The sequence below is a fragment of the Silurus aristotelis genome, assembly GCF_946808225.1.
Source record: "Silurus aristotelis genome assembly, chromosome: 2".
NCBI lineage: Eukaryota > Metazoa > Chordata > Actinopteri > Siluriformes > Siluridae > Silurus > Silurus aristotelis.
Window position 1 is genome coordinate 21,653,951 of NC_139575.1, and position 22,266 is coordinate 21,676,216.

The window sequence follows — 22,266 nt, forward strand, 5'->3', positions numbered from 1 at the left end:
ATTCTTTATTACAAAAGGCCACTTATACATCCTCCCTGAATAATGCTAGACTGCGTACCTTTTGCCAGTGAGCTAAAATTGGCTTTTAAACTGCATATTTAATGTTTTTGCCTTAAAAGTATTTGGTCAATACAGAAATATAATGTTGAAAGTCGAATATTGAGCTAAATAAAGTTAAATGTGGAAATGTGTGAGCTTTTACAGTTTATTAGTTGGAGACTTATTTCTGTTTGACATGCACAGTGCAGAAACGTTCAGGTTCAGATGCCTAATCCAGAATGCTCAGTTTCCTTTTATTTGGGTCACGTTGTCCAAACTAGATGTCCCAACAAGCTGAACACAGCATATGATTGAAAACAAAAACAACAAACAAACAAAAAAACATTGTCGAGTGCACAAATGCAGATGTGCACATCAGATGAGGCAGTGCAGTTTTTTATTCATGATGTTATTATTATATTAACTAATATTAATAGTATTATTAATAGTACATATTAGTTGAAGTTTTTTTATGTTAACACATTATTTATGTTTGGGTATTCACTGTACATATGTGTATGTGTGTGTGCTTACATTCACGATATGTCTTTAATTTCCAGATCAAGAAAGGATCGGGAAAGACTCAACCTATGAGCAGGAGGGAAAAGTAATGTTTGTGATTGATGCTGTATACACCATGGCACATGCTCTCCATAACATGCACAAGGACCTGTGTCCAGGCAAAGTAGGGCTTTGCTCCAGAATGGACCCTATTGATGGATCCCTCCTGTTAAAGTACATCCGTGAAGTGAAGATAACAGGTACAGTACAACTAATGCTTCTCATCCTGCAGCAGTAGTTATCTAATGTGTAAAGCCCGCAGTGTTTCAAGGACAACAGTTTGCTAACCTTAAAACAATCTGCAAAGCATTTACAATATCCACCTAAATAGCATCTGCCCTGAAGATAATAGAATGGTCTATCAAAGGGCATGTTTTATGGCCAAGGCAGGCTATCCCTATTTTATTTAGGTGATCGCATTTCTTTCACTCTTTCAGTGGCAGGGTTATCTGAAAGGCGTGTTCAATAATATTGCCTCCATTCTTTAGTTGAATAGGATCATGAATCTTTTGAAGACTTAACTGCTTTTTTCTTTTTATTTCTTTTATTTTTTTCTTTTCAAAGCACAGTGACGTAACACTGCTGTTCAGGTTGCTGGACAGGTTACATGCAATAACTCTTGTTTTAGCAGAAATATCTGGGAAATAGGTATTTCTGTCATACATGCCCCAATATAAAAAACATGAATAAATAATAACAATAAAATAATTGAATGTCTCACAACTTTAAACATTGAATTTTATTATCTTAGTAATATTTTATATCGTTTGACAGCTGACAGCTTATCACCGCTGACCTTTTAGGCATAGTGGACTATGGAATGCACTATATGGTTAAAAGTATGTGGCCACCTGACCATATGTCATATGTGGTTGTTAAACATTCTATTTAAAAACTATGGGCATGAATATGTTATGTTATTCTTTTATAAGAAGAGTGGAGCCATGTCTTTAAGGAGCTTTGTCATGCTGGAGTAAGCTTGGGCTAGGCTCATTAGTTCCAATGAAAGGAAATCTTAATGTTACAGCACACAAAGACATCCCATGCAGTGTGCTTCAAACTTTGTGGGAACAGTTTGTAGAAGCTTAAAAATAGGGTATAATGGTCAGGTATCGACATACGTTTGACCATTTTATCGTATAATTCTATTCTATGAAGTAATAGCATTATGGAATGTAGTGTTTTTTTTTCCTCCTCTAATCTTAGTTCTCAATAAATCAAATATAGCTCATGGCTTAATAAGATGTAACATACTCTATGAATCTGCTCATCATCGTTTTCACACATGCACGCAGTCACTCGCACACACAGCCTCTCTCAGCCTTTTCTTTCTTCCTCCTTTGATGGGTCTTTGAGTGAGCTTAGTTAGGGACTTCAATAGGCTGAGACGGAACGGAGCAGCCCATCAGTTTTCTATCCATGCAGCAATCACTCCAGGGAAAGTGCACTTTGCTTTCGAGCGTAAGTGTACTTCTGTAGTAGTTTCTCTGGCTGCCTGGCATACACACTTACCAAAATCATGACTATTGCAGATTTTGTGTTCCTCTGTGCTTGAATTTTTTATTTATATGCTCTGAAAATTTTTAAATGAATTCAGTGCAGGAACAAAGAAACAGGGAAAATGTCTCTCTGATAAATCAAGATCTTGGTTGTATGTTGGTTAAGAAGGAGTGAGACATGAGATCATGAACTATTGGACAGATGAATCAGACCCAATATACGCATGAGCCAGTAATTCATAGAATTATCAGCTTTTTCTTCATATTGCTACTCGTTGCATCATCATGGAGGATGACTTTTTTTTGACAAATTTCATAAACGACTGTTGCTTTATTTTACCTCCAACCAGCACTTGTAAGTCTGCATCAGCAAATTATAGTTTATAAACAAGTTTTGATGCCTGGCAGTGCTCAAGAGCCACATCATTTGAGATGAAAATGTTTATAGATTGGGATATTAGAAAATTACCATATGGTGCTGGAATGTCAGTGTGATGTCAGTGTGTATGTTCTGCCGAGTGATTACCCCTTCAGACTGGATTCTTGGCTAGTCAGAGCTTGGTGTGTAGAAAAGAAAGTAGCGAGGGATATGTTCTTCTGACCTCCTGACTTCATCAATTGACTCCATGAGCCATCTTCAGTGTTTCAAAGCTACTGAGCAGCAGCCTTGTCTTTAAATTACCTCCTTAGAGACACTAACACAACCACAAGATTTGCAAGTTACTAAATATTTTTATCAATGGTAAATCAGTAAATCGGTTCAAGTTAATCGGATAGTGCTTTCAGAGTCCCTGTAAAGTCATGGCGGGATGTATCGAGTAGCTGCTTCCCCATTTTGATTAGGCTATTGAGTTTAATTACGTCGTGTTCCAGGCTGAGCCACCCATTACTGTACTTTAACAATTTCCAAAAATTTATGAAATATTAGATTTATTATTATTTTTTTATCAAATGGCATTTAGTAATTGTGACAAAATAAGCCTTGCAAAAGCCTGTGCTGAACCGCCCAAATTTGTTGAAGGAATCAGCCAAAACATGGTTGTAAATTAAAATGCATTTATATTGAAAATGCTAATTTTGTCATTGTTTTGTAGCACACTAGCCTATATACAATATGGACAAAAGTATTGCAACACCTGACTTTTCCAGCCATATTTGGCTCATCCAAAAACGGTTGCCACTAAGTTGGAGAGACAATTAATAGGATGTCTTGGGATGTGGTAGAAGTAACTTTTTTCCTTCACTTGAACTAGAAGGCCCAATCCTGATCCAGTATGACAATGCCTCTGTGCACAAAGTGAGTTTTATGAAGATATGGTTTACATGGGCTGGAGTGAAAGATCTTCTATAGTGACCTGCTATATAGAGCATTGGTCTCAACACTCTTTTGAACTCTTTTGGGATTAATTGGAATGCCGACTAAACCCTAACATCAGCACCTTACCAATACCTTATTACCCATTCCTCACCTTACATCACTACCTATTCTCTAATACCACAGTGCAAAATCTAGTAGAACATTTTACCAGAAAAGTAGATGTTATTGTAACAGCAAATGGGGACTAAATGTGGATTTGGACGTCCATAAAGTGCATACAAATTTTACAGTCCGGTGTCCACAAATCTTTGACCACACAGCATAGATAAACTTAGAGCTAACCTGTTCTTATATGCTAAAAAACACAATTTAGATTTTGCATGCACTTTTACAGTTTTGTAAATGTCAAGCCAGAGGCATCAGTAGCAATGAAGAAACCTTTTACTCCATTTAAAAGTCATTACTTCATTACTACATTATTCTGCTACAGTTGTATACTAGCCAGTTTTAGGTGTGCTAAAAGGATGTATACTGTGAACATATTGTAAATAAACACAGGACAGTTTTTATGATTACAACAGCAATTCTTACATACAAGCACACTGCTAGGGTATTCATGTGGGAACATCCAGAGAAGCACAAGGTGAGTCATAAGTGCAGACACTGCAAGCAGAAGAAGCATTAAAGTATGTCAGGATCGGGCATAGATATCACATCCAGCAATGGCAGTACACTCAACAATGTGAAATGGTGAGCGAGAGAGAGAGAGAGAGAGAGAGAGAGAGAGAGAGAGAGAGAGAGAGAAAGAAAGAAAACGAACAGATTATTAGATATGATTTTTAGAGAGTATGTAGTGTTAAAGATGAGTGTATATTGTGATCAGGGTGCAAGCAGGATCTCCAGCAGGTCTAGCTATAACAACATCACTAATATGGAGAGCCAGAAGGTGACATAGGCATGAAAGCTCTCTGGGACATACCTCATCCTGCTGCTTTACCAACAGCAAAAGCAATATAAAGTATTTGTATTGTATCAATGTATTATGTAATGATAGTTCTTCCTCATGGAATAGCAGTGATGCTGCAGTTACCACAGCATGTATACAAACAGACAAACAAATAAATAAATAAACATTTACTGAATCACATTGCTGTGGATTGGCCATCTTGCATCCTCCAGCCTGAAATAAAGACAGAGGATATTCATCAACAGAAATCTACTTCTCTTTCAATCACTTGTAGCTTTCATCGACTAACCCCTATGAGGATTGTAAAGTAGAAAAGTAAGCCAAACATGAGCACCGAAAACAATTGCTTTCGCTGCACACTTGGCTGCTCTGGGATTTGCCAAGCTGGGGATTGGGGTTAGACATGGGCAGGTGCTTTGAATACAGATAGCTCAGCTCAAAGGTTAGAGTTGGAGCCTGGCAAAAAAAAAAAAATTGGCACAGGCTTTTATTAAGAACAAGACAACGAATTAAAAATTCATCACTCGGATGTGGCAGCATTGTTATCCAGTCTCCTTTACGTGCCTTTTTCAGGGGCTCCTGCCAGATTGAATTTGAGTGCAATACATTTGTTTAGTAAAGTTGCTGTGGTTTAATTAAGCATGCATTGTTATGATGCAGTCATATTCTGCTATGACCTCTTTAATGCATATTGGGTTTTTTTCAAGTAGTGATATTCCTTAGGCAAATATATCTATTTTAAATATATATCCTGTTTTTTTCCCCAAAAAAATGTCTTCCGAATTAGTTATGGTCAGAAGCAGAAATTGTATAGATTTCAAAGTTGTTACAGTGAGGACGATTATGCTAATAATGTAATAATCTCTGCCTACTTCTTTTTATTATTTCAGGCATAGCTGGGAATCCGGTACAGTTCAATGAGAATGGGGATGCTCCTGGCCGTTATGATATCTACCAATACCAGATAAATAACAAAACAGCAGAATACAAAATCATTGGCCAGTGGACTGACCAGCTCCATCTCAATGTAAGCCTCCTCGTTCATGTCCTATACAGAATCTAACAGTACATCCTGTATATTTAATTTTTCTTTTGGCTTTTCCATGCTTCATATTGTGGGTGTCTTGTTGCATGATTAATGCCTGATATATTTAACGATTTGTTTGACTAATGATTGAAAAAAAGCCTAGGGGAAACCTCTAATTATACATCTGTTGCAAGCTGTGACAAAAAAAATGATTAGTCAGTACAGATTTCTGAGTAAGACTGATTTTTCTTTACTAGCTGATGTGAATAATGAGCAATATTTCTGCATCACAGATCCCAGAGATACAGTGGCCAGGTGGTATAAAGCAAATACCCTCGTCCATCTGCAGTCAGCCATGCAAACCAGGCTGGCGTAAGAAGGTTGTGAAGGGTATCCCATGCTGCTGGCATTGCGAGCGCTGTGATGGCTACCAGTACCAGGCGGACCCTTTTACCTGTAAAATGTGCCGCTTTGATTTGCGCCCCAACAAGAACCATACAAGCTGCCAGCTTATTCCAATCATCAAGTTAGAATGGAGCTCACCTTGGGCTGTCATTCCTGTACTCATTGCCATCATGGGCATTATGGCCACCTTGTTTGTGGTGGTCACCTTTGTACGCTACAATGACACTCCAATTGTGAAGGCATCAGGAAGGGAGCTCAGCTATGTCCTGCTTACAGGCATCTTTCTTTGCTATGCCACTACATTCCTGATGATATCTGCTCCTGATGTCGGGATCTGCTCTCTCCGTCGCATTTTCCTAGGACTAGGAATGAGTATTAGCTATGCTGCCCTGCTAACCAAGACCAACCGTATTTATCGTATTTTCGAGCAGGGAAAGATGTCAGTGAGTGCCCCACGTTTAATTAGCCCAGCGTCCCAGTTGCTGATCACTTTCAGCCTGATCTCAGTCCAGCTATTAGGCGTTTGTATTTGGTTTATAGTGGATCCTCCTAAGGCTTTCGTGGACTATGAGGACCAGCGAATGGCAAATCCAGAGCTAGCACGGGGTGTACTCAAGTGTGACATCTCTGACTTGTCACTCATCTGCCTGCTGGGATACAGCATGCTGCTAATGGTCACATGCACAGTCTACGCCATAAAGACTCGTGGGGTGCCGGAGACCTTCAATGAGGCGAAGCCCATTGGCTTCACCATGTACACCACTTGTATTATCTGGCTGGCCTTCATACCCATCTTCTTCGGGACATCACAATCCACCGAAAAGGTAGAAAATAAGTCTGGAACTATAAAGCATGCCAGAAATATGATATGGTTTTCCATACAGGATTTTGAGAATAAAGGCAGTAGGGTGAATAAGCTATTCAGTTTTTGGCTCTAATCAAGCTGTAGCATATAAATGAGCTGTAATATAAACATTTGAACCTATATTAACAATGACGTGCACCTGGATAACATCATCTTTGCCAATCCTGTACTGTGTCAAAGATGAAAAAGGCTTTGAAACAGCAAGGCCATCGCATGCTCACTTTCTCTATATGATGTAACACAGTGATAGCAAATGTCCTAGAAATACAAACAGAAGAAATCAGAAGGGACTCATATGGGAATCCTTTTAATAATTCCTTTAGTTTCAGCTCAGAATCCTTTATTCTACATTACTCTTTTGAATCAGAATCCCCAAAACTTCTGCTATCAGGATTTAGATAAAACTCCCCTGGCACTCGATTTACCTTATCTGTCTGTCTTGTCAACCAGTTACTGCCAGGTGTCTAACACAGCACACCCAATCCGTCATTTGTTTCGATGTTTCATTCAATGTCAAAGTGAACACAATGAGTGTCACTTGGGGCATTATGAATCATTTATAGTAGGCCGTGCAGTTTGGTCTCCATTATAAATAATAGGTCTGCTGAGCGCTTGTTGCAAAGGTAAGACTAATGTTCTGTCTTTTAAATCATAATGGCAGGGCTAGCATTGCAAATTGTTTGAATACAGTGAAACTGTGCAAAACGATCGGTTGTATTCAGCCTGGAACATAGTGGAGGGTGTGGCTTACAGTATTCAATTCCACTGTGTCACATCTCAGTGGTAATTATATTTGCTTGTCAGTGTAACAATTCTATGAAATACTGTAGTCTAGAAAATTAGACAAGTGCAAAAGGACACTGAGATCTGAGGTGAAGTGTGTCTCTTCGTATCAGATTTGCAGTTGTTTTGGTGCTTGTGGGAGATTCTTCTCCATTTTGATGTTGACAGAGTAATTACTGTCTGTGTAGTGAGAACGCTAGATCAACAACAATTACATACAGGTGTGTGTTTCTGAGCTTGAAGTGAAAAGAAGCACTGTATGAGTTTCCTATCTTCTGCTTATAGTGCTGTGATGTAAAATTACAAAGTAAAATGAATTTGTTAGTGCAATTACTGTGTTTTAATGCAGGAAAAATATGCATCCATTAGGGACTTATGTTAGTGTGCATATTACTTATCGCAATTCTACCTTACAGCTTAATTTTCTAATTCTTAGGCTACTGTCTGTGCAGAGTTTGTAGATTTTCCTTGTATTCATATTCACAAGTTTTTTACATTAGGGATAACAATTACAATTTATCCAAACAGCTCCCTTAAAGTCAATGTGACCACCAATAATATTGGTGTTTATTTTAATCTACATCTCATTTCAATGGCACCTTTTAAGGGGTGGGAAATACTATGCAGTTACTGTGTTTAAAGCAAGAAAAATTTAAAAGCATTAGAAACTTATGTTAGTGTGCATATTACTTATAGCATTGCTACCTTACAGCTCAATTAAAAAATTCTTAGGCTACTGTCTGTGCAGAGTTTGCAGATTTTCACATTTACAATGGTTTACTTTAGGGTCTCCAGTTTCCTCCAACTGTCCAAGAATATGATAAGTAGGTGGATTGTCTACATTGAATTTCCCATTGGTATGTGTGTTGAGTGTCACATTCAGGTTGAATTCTTCCAAGTGGTCTTAGGATTTGCTCTGGATCCATCACAAACCTGATCAGGATGACATATGTATACACATTTAAATTTTTTTTTATTTTTTTTTTACATTTAAAAAGCATAAGCAAAAATAAGCCAGAATATCTAGCCACTGTAATCTATCTGTAGCTACATATTCTTTTTATTCACCAAGACTGATTGCACTATTAAAGCTAGCTATAGGAATTTGTCTAATTTGTAATGTAATGCTTGCTAACATTTAAGAAATTAGAAATAAAGCTGTTCCTTTGTACCTCGGTAAAAAAGGCACAAGTTTTCTATCAGTAAAATTTAGTGTATGATTTGGGGTAGAAGCATATTTTTATTTACTTTCAAAATGTACATATACATATATCCGTTATCTGGATGTTGGATGTCAGGAAGAATGTCTGACAGAGAGGAACGGTAATAAAAGTAAATATAGTCCGGATGCTATGTTTTCCCACTAAGATAGCTGCCTTGATTTGATTGCCCTGTGCACGAACTTGCCAAAAAATTCTTTAAATATTTTGATTCATCCATCCATCCATCCATCCATCCATCCATCCATCCATCCATCCATCCATCCATCCATCCATCCATCCATCCATCCATCCTTCCACATCACTTGCTTTCCATTTGCTTACCAAATCTGTGGCAGCTTTGTGGCAGCTATTTACAATTTATCCACACAGATCACTAAAAGTCAATGTGACTAACAATAATATTGGCATTTATTCTAATTGGTCCATAAGTGTCATTAATTTATAGCATTTTAAACACCATAGGTTGTACAATATTCACCTTATTACACAATGATTTACAGGATACACCGATCAGCCATAGCCACTAACAGGTGATGTGAATAACATTGAGTAAGTCAAGTCAAGTTTATTTGTATAGCGCTTTTCACAACAGACATTGTCTCAAAGCAGCTTTACAGAAATCAACAGTCAAGGTGAATGGTGTGCATTTGTCCCTGATGAGCAAGCCTGTGGCAAGGAAAAACTCCCTTAGATGTTATGAGGAAGAAACCTTGAGAGGAACCAGACTCAAAAGGGGAACCCATCCTCATTTGAGTGACATCAAGAGTTTGATCATAAATCTTTCAACAATACAGAACACTAGAGAGTGAGAACTAACATGAGCACTGGAGTGTAAGATTATAAGTAATGTTCTTTCTTATACAGTCTATATGGTTATAAAACTAGGAGCTACTGAGCAACTCATAAAATAGCGAAACATTTGCGATCATCACAGATCCAGCACCAGCTTCTGGAGTAACATCTTGTTACAGTGGCACCTGTCGAGGTGTGGGAAATATTATGCAGTTACTGTGTTTAAAACAGGAAAAATGAGCAACCATTAGGGACTTTGACAAAGGTCAAATTGTGATGGCTAGACAACTGGGTCAGAGTATCTCCAAAACGGCATGTTTTGTGGGGTCTTTCTGGTATGCAGTGGTATCTACCAATAATTTTTCAAGGGAGGAAAACCAGAGCACTAGTGACAGGGTTTTGTATATCTGAACTGATTACTGACGTGTGTGAGGAGAGAAAGATGTCAAAATATAGTGCATCACAAATTGCTTTTGGGGCTGTGCAGTTGCACTTGTTGATGCTGAATCCTGTCCATCACTGAAAGCACATAGATTGGGGATATGAACATCAAAGCTGGACCATAGAGCAAGGGAAGAAGGTAGCCTTGTCAAATAAATTATGTTTTTTACATGGCACCAGGATGTATTATAGGAAGAAGGCAAGACGACATAAGCAGTGTGATGCTCTGACCAATTTACTGCTAATAAACCTTGGGTCCTGGCATTCAAGTAGATGTGACTTTAGTATGCACAACCTTCCTAAAACTTTGTTTTAAAACCAAGTACCCCACTTCATGGCAACAGTATTCCCTAATGGCAGTGACCTTTTTCAGAAAGGGTTTTGAGGAACATGGAAAATGTTCTCCACATCTCAAGCTTAAAGGACCTGATCCTGATTGTGGTACACTACCTCGTGTCAGATACCACAGCATACCTTCAGAGGTTTGTGAGTCCATGCCTCGGTCAGTCAGAGTTGTTTTGGCGGTTTTGGCACAAGGGAGACCAACTAATATTAGCTCAATTTAATGTTAGAGTTAGATATATAACTAAAATTGTAATTAGATAAATGAAATGTTATGTAAATTGAATGCAAAGGCAAAAATAGGCTGTAACATGTCTGGTGTTAATTAGCATTTGATATAATGATTGGAATGCAGCACCAAGTGTTGTGTCTTACAAATTTTGTTTTAATTGAAGAGAGAGAAATGAGATTCAGGACATGTACCTGTATGTTCTTTAGTCACAAATTTTCTCCTATACTGCTACAGTTACGAAGCTGTAGTATGAATAAATAAGGTTTTTAATCATAATTGGGAAAATAAATGAAATTATATAAACTGATTTATAACCCTAATCATCTTAGAAAAACAATACACGTAGTAATCCTTAATCATAGTTCATGGCCCTGTAAAAGAGCTTGAAAAAGTTTAATGTGGCCCAGCTCAAAATTGAGTTAAACAGCACTGTCTTAGTTTCAGCAGGTCGTGAAGGTAGTGAAATGCATCCCATAAAGTTTTTTTGGTCTAAGGCAGAGGTAAAGCAAAATGAATGTAGTGGTAAAGCAAAATTAAATCTTTGGTGAATTATAAACAGAATCTGTTTTTCATTTATATAGTAAGACATGAGCTAAAAAATATTTTTCAATGCGGAACAACTAGGCTTTCATCACATATGATATTAATGCATATTAATTCACTCAATGTAAATGTGTTTTGTATCGGAAGGGGTTAATTAGACAAGCATATATGATAGGAGAACAAGTGTATATTTGGAATGTTTTCTTACTGACTTTTTATGAAGAAAAAAATGCTGTTTATGAGAACCAGTTCTGAACATAATGACCTTGTGTAATCCGAAGAAAATTTTTTCAATACCCTCCCTAAAAAATTAGCATTTTTAATCAATCGTTGTGTGTGTGTGCGCGTGTGTGCGTGTGTGTGTGTGTGTGTTTGCTTACAAAATCTAGACACACATCTGCGCAGCATACTCAATGAAATTGAATGCTGCCTGTTTGCTAAGGGAAGACGGAGAAATGTTTGCACAGTGGCATTTTTTAAAATTACTGTAAATTGATGTTTTTAATATTCAATTTTTATAGCTTTAGACAATTTGCATTCGTTATTCATTTGCTGACTGTAGTCAATCATGTGTTTCCGGCTAAACAACACCCCCAAAAATAGATTATCTCAATTATTTAAAAGAGAAAATTTGCATGGAAGGAACTTTAGATAAATCTGCTTACTGGATGGCATGAATATTTTAAAGAGGGACTGCTGACTTACAACAGTGGTGGGTTTAAATCACACATACTAAATAATGGCAGAAATTAGCATATGATCAAAAATGTCTTCTCAGTTAGCAAACACTGCATTTTGTTGACTAATGGGATATGTCTTTTGGCTGACAGGCCAAAATCTAATAATAGTACTAACAAGCTTATCCACCAATTAACTGATACATAAGTAATTAATTGGTTAATTCACAGTCTGCATTTCAAAGCACCAAGGGGACTGAAGGAGTAAATTAATTCCTCTAAGTGGCAACAGGAACAGAGAAGATTCTGTTTCTTCATTGTGAATAGAAGGATTTTGGTTTAAACCAAGTAGTATTTGTTACTCAACAGGCATATGGTACAGTGCAAGATTTAATATTTACAATTATGAATAGAGGAGTAGGTCTAGATTTTATTATTACTTAAGCAAACTTCAAAGTTTAAAAAAGATGGATGCCCCCAGGACATTAGATGGTGAAACAAGGGTGAACCTAGGAAAGGTAAAGACAAAAGATGTTTTTGTATTAATAAAATCCAGGACTCAAGTTTGGAGAAGATCTGAGCAATTATAATAGTTATATCTGTCTCACTTTAGAAACTTGCAATCTGAATAAGTCCAGTATGTGCCAGCAGATGTATTTATGTGCTTTCAGGTAAAGTGATCAGGAAGTTTACAATGGGGCTGCCTGTTCTGAAAAAATTAATAATTGAAGATTAGTAGAAGATAAGCCAAATTTCATAAGCAAAACTGCAGCATAGGTGGGAAGTAAAGAAGTACAAAAACGTAGTACTCTAGTTACTGTAGTTAAGTAGATTATTCTGGTATCAGTACTTTACTGTATTTATCTTTTTACTTTCACTCGTCACATTTTTTCTTTCTTTCACATCTGTACTTTCTACTTCTTACATTTTCAAACCAGACTCATTAATTTATTTGGTAGCATGATCAATATTTTTTCTTTTCATTGTGTTTTGTTTTCAGACTATCAACCTATTTCTTGTCATTGCTTGGCTTTTTCAACCTACCACTGATTTGTCATTTCCCGGCTCTCACACACCATGGATGTAGGCTAGTTTATAAAAGTTTATAAAGCTAACAATGAGGAGGCATAAAGCAAAAAAAATATGGCTAATGTGGATGAGACAGAGGGAGTAAGTGATGTAAACATGACTGAGAACAGACATTCCTGATTACCTGGTCCTCATCATCAACTTTTCTCTGCTTGTTTTCTATGTGGTTGTTCAGCCTGGATACATTCAAAAGGTAACAACATTTTTTATTATTTCGTATAAATATAATTATATAATGTGGGGTCCAGTTACCAGTATGACACTAAAAGTAGTAGTAATGGCTACTTTTTTAAAACTAAAGTTAGGGTGACCGTATTTCATTCATTCATTCATTCATTTATTTTCTCCCGCTTATCCGTAATTTGGGTCGCGGGGGCAGCAGTCTAAGCAGGCCCCCGCCCTCGACTGCTGCCCAATCCTCACAGCACCGTCCCTTTGACCGTATTTCAGTTTAAAAAAAAAAAAAAAAAGAAAGGACAGTGGAGGCAGGAGGCAGAGAGACACCCACTGTGGGTGGGAGGATTGTAAATTGGGTGGGAAGGGTGTAAATAACACTGACAAATTCGTTTACAACTATGAAACTATGTGACTGAACTTTAATACATAAAAAAATAAAAATAAATAAAATAATAAGAAAAAAAAACATAAAATAAACATCGTTCAGAATTTAACACCTTTTACATGACACTGTTTCCTTTTAAAGCCATAGTTTAAAGTAAAATAAAATTAAATTGAAAGTTGAGATTGAATGAAAACAAAAATACATTTCAGTCCTCCTGATGTTCTCTGGTATACTTTTCTAAAGAATGAATCTTTCCCAATAGTTCCGTGATTACTAATTAAGTAGGCATGAAAGTCTTTGCAAGACATGTGTTGAAAGTTGGACTGTGTGCACAGTGTGTGTGTGTTTTACCTGGGCTCACAAAATAGTCAGTGAATTTACCTGAAGAGCTCTCTTTTTTAGCTGCAACTTTGTGTTTTTTGTTTGCTAGCACCTTTATTCGACACTGACATGTACATGCCAGCTTTTCAGGTCATGCATTCTGCTTCAAACGGATGCCGACCGAGATGAAAACACCTGAATTTTCTTTGTAAAATATCTGTGAATTTTCATTTGCATTCGGCCTCTTTTACGCTATTCGGGAGCCATGTTACACCAGTTAAGCCACTGCACTCTCTTTCGGCTTTTGCCGTGGTGCTGAGCGATTGAGACGCGCTGGCCAATGTTTGCGTATGTATGTGACCGACAAATGGTGGCATTCAACAAGGCGTGGCCTAAAGAGAAAGGTAAAAGCAACGCAAAAACGCATACAATTATTGACGACTTATATAAAGTAAGAGTCAAATCCCAGACATTTTAGGAGATTTAGAAATCCCTGTAAGACGCTTTTTTTAGTCCTAAAAAGAGGACATGTCTGGAAAAAAAAAGAGGATATTTGGTCACCCTACTTAAGTACAAGTCAGAGCCCAAAATTCTTTACTTTAACTTAAGTGAAAAAACTGTACTGAGTACTTCAACTTTTACCAAAGTCTTTTCAAAACATGAGTATCTGTACTTCTTTTTGGATGTGTGTACCTTTGCCATTTCTTTACTGCATTGGGAAAAGCCTGCAAAGATGTTGCATCACTATGCAACTGGATTTAGACGGAAAATAGACCAAGCACTAAATCATGTGGGATAAGTTTGAAAAAAGTCAAGTAAAGCAAAGTCATGCTGGTCCAGTAAATCCAAAGCTAATTACTCCTCTAGCCTGTCCCCTGAACACCTCCATCACAGTGCATACACATGCTTAACCGCACCCACATCTATGTCATAACCCCACAGACAGCTGCCTGCAATGATGTCTGGCATTGGAGAAAATTCAGCTTGTAACTTGGCAAATCCTGCTCTCTGGGGCAGTAAACAATAGTCTCCAAATGGGATCTGAGCGGGATTTGATGTTTCTTGAACATTCCTGTTCCAACTCATCTCTCCACCATAGCAACTCTTTCCACTACATGTGAAAGTAAAAAGTCTATCAAGAGAGGGGCAATTTATTTGTATTATTGACATTGTCCCAAAGCAGATTTACAGAAATATAATGATTACACTTATAGATTTTACCACTACAAATTAGTCCCTATAGATTTATCCCAGAGTTTATCCCTAACAAGTAAGCCAGTGGTGACCGAGGAAGAAACCTTAAGAGGGAACCCGTCCTCATCTGTGTGACATTGAATGTACATTCATCAAAGCTCCTTATTTGAGTTTTCTTTTCACTGATAGAGGCTTGAGGGTAAAACTGTTGTTGGTGATTGTAGATCTAAGCCATTGTACCAAACTGTTTATATTAATTCCAGTCCAAATCCATACAATGCAATACAAATAAATAATACTGAAACCGAAAGAGTCACATTTGAAAGTGTTGAAAAGGGTAGTTGAAGAAGAGCATGAAAAAGTTGTGTTGAGGAGAAGCTAAATAATAACAATGAGGAGTATTTGGAAGTGGTAAAGGTTAAAGACTGCTGGAGGAAAGTAAAAGAAAAAGGAAGAGGAAGAGGACAGAGAGATAAAGAAGGTAGAGAGAGAAGAGGAATATCATAACAAAAAAAAGGCCCTTAAATGAGATAAGGGCCATTCTGACTGATTATATTCTCAATTATGGGCTATGTTTGAGAGACATTAGACTGAAAAAAATTATATAATTAAATGTTTTGACTATTTAGTGAATCCATCAGGGACAAGCAAAACAAGCTGGGAAAAAATAGAACTGGTCCATTTTTTGGTTGTCACAAAGTCACTGTTACACACCAGAGAGCTTTTTTCTCTGTGCCACCTGAAAATTATGTAACATTCAATTACATTTACATACACACTGGACAGGAGGGCAAAAAAACCCCCACAGTCTAATTTTACTACTGGCATCTACAGTATATGTGCATTTGCATGTAACAGTTTAATTGATTGTAGGCATCTAATCACAAGTTTCAGTTTGTATGACCACCACTAGTTTATTAGGAAATGGAATATTATATACATTTGTGGAGGTCAAAATGATGGTAAAACGTATATGTATGTTTTCTAGACTTCAGTGTGCATTTATTTTCTATAAATTCTTTTCATAGTAAGTGTCAGCCCTGCATTTGGAAGCCTTGATATTTTGCATGTTATATTTAGAACATTTCTCGCGAAGGACATTTGTTTAGATATTTGTACAATACAGGATATTTGTGGAATTTTTTATTTTTTGGTTTTGTCCCATTATTCTTGATGCTCAGGCATTTGCTGTTGCAAAGCATTAATATCTAATGAACGACATGGGTCTTTTTCATACTGAAGAAGCTCCCTCAGACTGGCAAGTTCTGGCAAGGACTCTTCCCCAGGACAGTGGACAGAGATCACAGCTATGAGTCACTATTAATAATGATGTGCCAGAAAACTAGTGCTGAGGTTATGTATTGGGGAGGACAAACACACAGCAGTGTTTTAAAGCAACAGCAGGAGGTTCACAGTACAGCTGAGATGAAGAAGAGCCATTAGTTGTTGTTGGTAATGTGAGCGCTGGAAAACATTGCACGCACATACTCTTTCTAAGCCTGCTTGTGTAAAAGTCAGACAAAAAATCATAAATGGAGAACAGATATGTACAATAGTCCCCAGAATGTCTAAGTATTGCACCTAGATTTCCAATTCATGGCATTATGTTTGGCATGCCGCATTTTCAAAGTGTGTTTTTAAACAGGATATTGCTGTAATGAATATATTTGAGTGTTTTTAGTGTATTTTAGTGTATTAGTGTTCAGTAAAACAAGAACAAATCAAGCTTACATAACACAGTACCACTGCCATAATATGGTACATATTATGCTTATGCTTACATGCTGCCTTAATGGGAGACTTCTTTGAAGCTTAAAATATAATGTGAAGAATATGTAAAAAAAAATTATTTGTAAAGCAACATGCAGATGATGAACAAAATATGAATAATGTAGATAACTTTGGTGTTGTTTTCCCCTCTTCTACAGATATACATCCAGACAACAACTCTAACCATCTCAGTGAGCCTGAGCGCCTCTGTATCTTTGGGACTACTCTACATGCCCAAAATCTACGTGGTACTTCTCCACCCTGAGCAGAATGTGGCCAAACGGAGCACACGCAGCCTAAAGGCCGTGGTTACTGCCGCCACCATGTCCAACAAATTCAATCCGAAGGCCAGCCTGCGACCTAATGGAGAGGCCAAGACCGAGCTGTGTGAGAACTTGGAAACTCAAGGTAGGAGGGTTTAGATGGAAAACTATAGCTGTTCTGCTTAGTTTGAAAACTGGGCTATGATTTAAATTTAAGGTATCATAAGCAGTTGCCTAGGGCTTCTGTATTCCGTTGAGGTCTTCAACACTCAATGGAAACAGCAAATTTATTCCTTCATCTGCAGGAACCACGTATTCCTGGTCAGAGTTTTATTCGACCGCAGGGCACAATACAGTAGACATTGCATACTTATTTTAGACCTGGTCATTTTAGACTCACAATCCAAAAGGAAGGTGGAATTTAACCCACATAGACAGTAAATCTAGCTTGGAATAAAGCCAGAAGCAACACTATCCACTGCACCACCATGCCACCTAAAAAATAAATATACGAAAAGCACGCAGTGTATTTTTTGTCTTTTTATTTTCCAATCTAGCAAAAACCAACACCATTTGCTTTATAGCAGCAAAAGTATTGTGGTAAATCAGAAGAGACAACAATGAAATAACTATTATTATTATTATTATTATTATTAATAATAATAATAATAAAAACATGGCTGCCATTAGGCATGAATTCCAGCTAATAGGACTATTCCTGTCCCTATAGCTTTTTCCACACAACAATAGAAACAATAGAAACATCTAAAAAGATTGCAGTATTACCGTAAACTAAAAATGATATTTAAAGGCATGATAATGGGTACAAGTCATTCTTAAAAAGGCTGAATAGTGGAGTGCACATACAGTGAGATGCCACACCATATAGATTATATTAACAATTATTGAACATTCGTTCACTTAGTTCTGTTTCTTTCAGTACAGGACGAGCCACTTATGTTTTAATACTTGATGTTTTTCATCATTGCCATCACCAATATCTTATTATAAGTGTTACTGTGTTAATCTGATTGTATAATTTGCATTGATTTAGAGATGGAGGTCTGCATCAGAATTATTTTGTAAAAAGAAAAAAAAAATCACACTTCAATTTACTCTGAAGCTATTCCTCCTTCAGTAATGAAGTTTAAGTACAATTATTGCACTGTGTCACAGTAAATTCCATTGTGACCAGTGCTGTGCTTAAAAAGCGCTTACATTGCCACTCAGTTTAAAGCTTGTCAGAGCACAAAGAGTTGGCAGAGGCCAATCCAGACACATTTCAGAGGCTCCTGAGGCCAGTGGTGAACATGGCAGTCATTATCACTCTAAAAAAACCTCCTAGATGCTACAGACATAGCATGCTCGATCCAAGAAAGCTGGTCATGAGCTTTTGCGCTGGAAATTCTTATCTTCAGCATCAGTTATTTCAGTTGTTCATATTATGGCATTTTAAAAAAATATTTTTTAATTTTTAGAATATCCTTAAATAGTATAGTATGCGACACATGTGACACAAATATTTATTTATTTGTCTATAAATATTAAAGCTCAGTATTTTAATTGCAGCCTGTGTATGGTGGTAGCTGAGGTGTGCTTGAACAGATTCTGCATTCAGCATTTAGGTGCACTATTAAAACAGACTAAAAATAGTAATGTCTTAACAATATAAAAACAGCCTTTGCTTTCGTAATAGAAAAGGACACGCAACAAAAACAATACACAAACTCACTCGTGAAAAAAAAATGTAGCTGTGATGAGTCCGATTAATGGAGATGTTTAGGAGAGGTGGCAGTGGAGTTTTAAACCAGGTTGCTCAACAAACTTTTGAAAGGTGAGAGGATGTCTGAGGAATCTTTAAGAATAAGGGAGATGTGCAGACCTGCAGTAACTACAGTGAAATAGTACAGTGAAGTAGATCAGTCACACCATGAAGTTATGGGAAAGAGTAGTGGTGCCAGGTGTGTCAGAGAAGTATGTGAGGTTGGTGAAGGACATGTTTGAAGACTGAAGTGTGACAGCAGTAAAGTGTGCAGTAGGAACGACAGACTGGGGATGTGGAGGTTGAACTGCATCAAGGATCGGCTCTAAACCCTTTTCTGTTTGCAGTGGTGATAAACAGGTTGACGGACGAGGTCAGACAGGTGTCTCCGTGGACTATGATGTTTGCTGATGATTTTGGTATTTGTGGTGAGAGTAGGGAGCAGGTTGAAAAGAGCCTGGAGAGGTGGAGGTACTCACTGGAGAGAAGGAGAATAAAAGTCAGTAGAAGTAGGACAGAGTACAAGTGTAAATGTGAGGGAGGGCAGTGGAGTGGTTGCTGCAGTTTTGTAATGTCTGTAATTTGAGTAATTTTAATAGGTTAAAAAAAAAAAACAATCAAAAATTAAACAAAGTGTTATTTTACTTGTCCATAGTAAATGGCTGATATGGGTTGTTAACCCTAGGAAACAGAGACAACGAACTTCATTTTGGTTTATCTTTAAATACATACATAAAGATACAAATATTTGGAGCATTAGACAGATACAGGCACAACATGCTCCTAATGTAAATGTTGGCTGTGGTCCGAAATCAGCAATTAGGATTTTATTTCAATCAATGCACCAGCAAATTACTGAAATGCATTTCCCATAAAGAACATCTAAACTCAGTTTCCAACTGATCTGAGTTTTTTAGGACTGCTGTATACATTTTTTATATTTCCTAAATGACAATAAGCTTTAATTAAGAAAGAGAGCATCTGTCATTAAAAAAAATTGTCTCTTTTAATACACTGCTTACCATCTTACAATGTGGCAGATGATTTGCTCTTCAAGCATTACTCACAGCTAGCAAAAGGTTAAATTGGCAGTCTGATTCACGGGAATGGGAATGGCCCAGTGCAAATTACCAAAAAGGCAAACTGGTTTACTCTCAGTAGCTAATCTAAGTCACTGAGTCATTAATTTGAATATGTATAAAACCATGCAGCAGACAGATGGGCTGTGCAAAACAGCAATAAATAAGCCATAAACAGCTGAATCAGCAGTACCAACTTTCCCTGATTATTTGTGCCCACTTCTCCAACCTGTACAGGCAGTGATAGAAAAAGTCTGTGGAAAGAGATAGCTACCACACTGTAGAGAATTTACACTTGAGGTAAATATCCATAAGTAACACTACAGATTGTCACAAACTCAGTATCCAATAAACCTAGTGACAAACTCCGTGAAATTATGCTGCACACTAATATTGTTTATAAACGTTTAAATTGTGATACAAAAAAAAAAAAGAAATAGTGAGAATTAAAAAAATTCTGATTTGACATTTTCTACTGAACTATCCATGACACCAACAACCTGCATGGGTTTTAGATAAATATATCATGCTATTTCCTTTTTTTCAGGACTTAGCCCCAAACAAACATACATCAGCTATAGCAACCATGCAATCTAGCACAAATGAAAACAAAGGCTGATTCCTAAAAGTGACATGTGGAAGACAGCCTCTTAAGGTGAACCAATCTTCTGGTTTCCAGATGGAGGAGAGATTTGAACACAGCCTGCTGACTCCGTCCATCCATACCTTCTGGTCGAAGAAGATCATGAGAAGAACCTGAGGAAAAAAGTGTGAAGTCCATGGTGTTTCAGTGATGGTACTGTATGTCACATCACTATTTGGCATCCGGCAGAACTGACCCCATGCTGGAACCATCTGCAAAATCCCATTACTACTTCTTTTTTTTATCTGTCTTATAATTTGATGTCATTGCTGAAGTGACACCAAAATATCAACCAGGCTTTGACATATCGCTTTCAGGTTTTCATACACCGGAGGAGTGGCTGAGATCTCTTTTTTTTCTCCCAGCAGGGGCTCTCACATTTTCCTATTGGTGATGGTGACAAGAGTAAAAATCCATTGTTTACAGATGTTGAGCATGCTGGTTTCGTTTGGGCATCCAGTGTTGTGTTTTTTCTTTTCTTTTCTTTTCTTTTCTTTTCTTTTCTTTCTTTCTTTCTTTCTTACATTTTGTTAGCAGTCCTGGAATGCATTTAAAACCATGTTGCTGTGCTCCTATCACACTATGAGACCTTATGATAAACTGATTTAAGTGTAAGGAATTTTGGCGGAATGTTCGCTTGTGCTTAAAGTACGATTTATTTATGAAGTAACTAGCCTTGCGCTGTGGTCCAAAACACTCAAAAGCTATCACTGCCAAATGTGCTTTGGCAAAACGCGAAATCACTATTTATTACTTAGTTCATTAAAGAGTATTTGAATCCTTGTGTCCCCTTTTTGATTAATTACTCTTACAGTATACAAAAAAAGCAAAATCAGAAAATTCCTAATCAGCAATTTGAAAAGAGAAAATTTAAAGCAGGATGCACAAAGCTAACATGAGACAAGAACCAGGAAAAAAGAACAGATATTTAATTTAACGACCTGTCGAGTGATATATTGCAACAATGCTTTTTGTGGATGTCCTGTGAAGTTTAAGACTCACCGCTAATGATTTCTCCTCTGTTTATTTTTGCACTTTTTTGTGTTGCTGAATGCAATTTGTTCATACTGACCGTGCTAAATAGCAACTAAATGTGCGTTCTGGTAATGTTTGCATTTGTCTAGAAAAACAAAACAAGAAGAAGAAAAACAAAACAAAACGAAAAAAATGAACGGTGCCTGTACTAAAGTATTTGTAAAATATGAACATTGAGGTATGTGAAGCATGATCATTTTTATACATAAGTTGTTTCTAATAAAAAAAGAAATGTTTTTTTTCCAAATTCACTGTATATCTTTAATACGTCCTTCTTGGATGAATGTTTTTTTGTTTTTTTTTCTTGGTAATGAAAAATAATTACCTTGTCATATAATCCAATGCGTCTGCTAAATGATCTGCCAAATTAGTGACACTGAAACTGTTGGATTAGATTTAGACTTGTATATTACTGTGATTAGCCATTATTATGGAGTGCTCAGACTGTGCAATAAGAGTTATTCATGCAACTCAAATCCGCAATGCCATAAAAGATGAAAAGCAGATTATTTATTTTCAATGCAACTGGAAAATCCTTTATATATTTCCATGAAGAACATTTTCTGCCAAGAAGAACATTTTCTCTCTCATTAACAGTGATTAAATACTCAGGTAGACTAAAGAAGGCAACAAAAGGGAGAGAAAGAAATGTGTTTAGTTAGAGATATATATTTTGCAGGAAGTGGCCATTTATCATAGATTGAATTTAAAAAGGCGCATTAGTATTTGTGAGTTATGTGGGCCATCACTTCAAACAGTGCAGAAGCAGACAGGTGCTATAAAGTAGAGCTATGGTAGTGAGACTCCTTGATGTAAAACAGCACAGCTAGAGAT

At 37.0% G+C, this 22,266-nt stretch overlaps 1 protein-coding gene and 1 long non-coding RNA gene across 3 annotated transcripts in view; both read left to right on the forward strand.

The window, feature by feature from the left end:
- The window catches only part of grm4 (glutamate receptor, metabotropic 4), a 183,480-nt gene extending 161,801 nt beyond the window's left edge, over positions 1-21,679 (forward strand). The window contains exons 7-11 of one of the 2 annotated variants that reach the window (XM_083529395.1): positions 600-800; positions 5,275-5,411; positions 5,705-6,640; positions 16,809-17,058; positions 20,302-21,679. In XM_083529395.1, the coding sequence (XP_083385521.1) occupies positions 600-800; positions 5,275-5,411; positions 5,705-6,640; positions 16,809-17,058; positions 20,302-20,351 (1,574 nt within the window). In that variant the 3' untranslated portion in view covers positions 20,352-21,679. The remainder of the gene's footprint in view (positions 1-599; positions 801-5,274; positions 5,412-5,704; positions 6,641-16,808; positions 17,059-20,301) is intronic. The other variant, XM_083529396.1, reaches the window with a different exon arrangement.
- On the forward strand, positions 9,243-14,114 carry LOC310720516. Its single transcript, XR_014531762.1, has 3 exons — positions 9,243-10,681; positions 10,729-12,797; positions 13,254-14,114. It is a non-coding gene; the product is annotated as an uncharacterized lncRNA (long non-coding RNA).
- Positions 21,680-22,266: the final 587 nt, after the last annotated feature.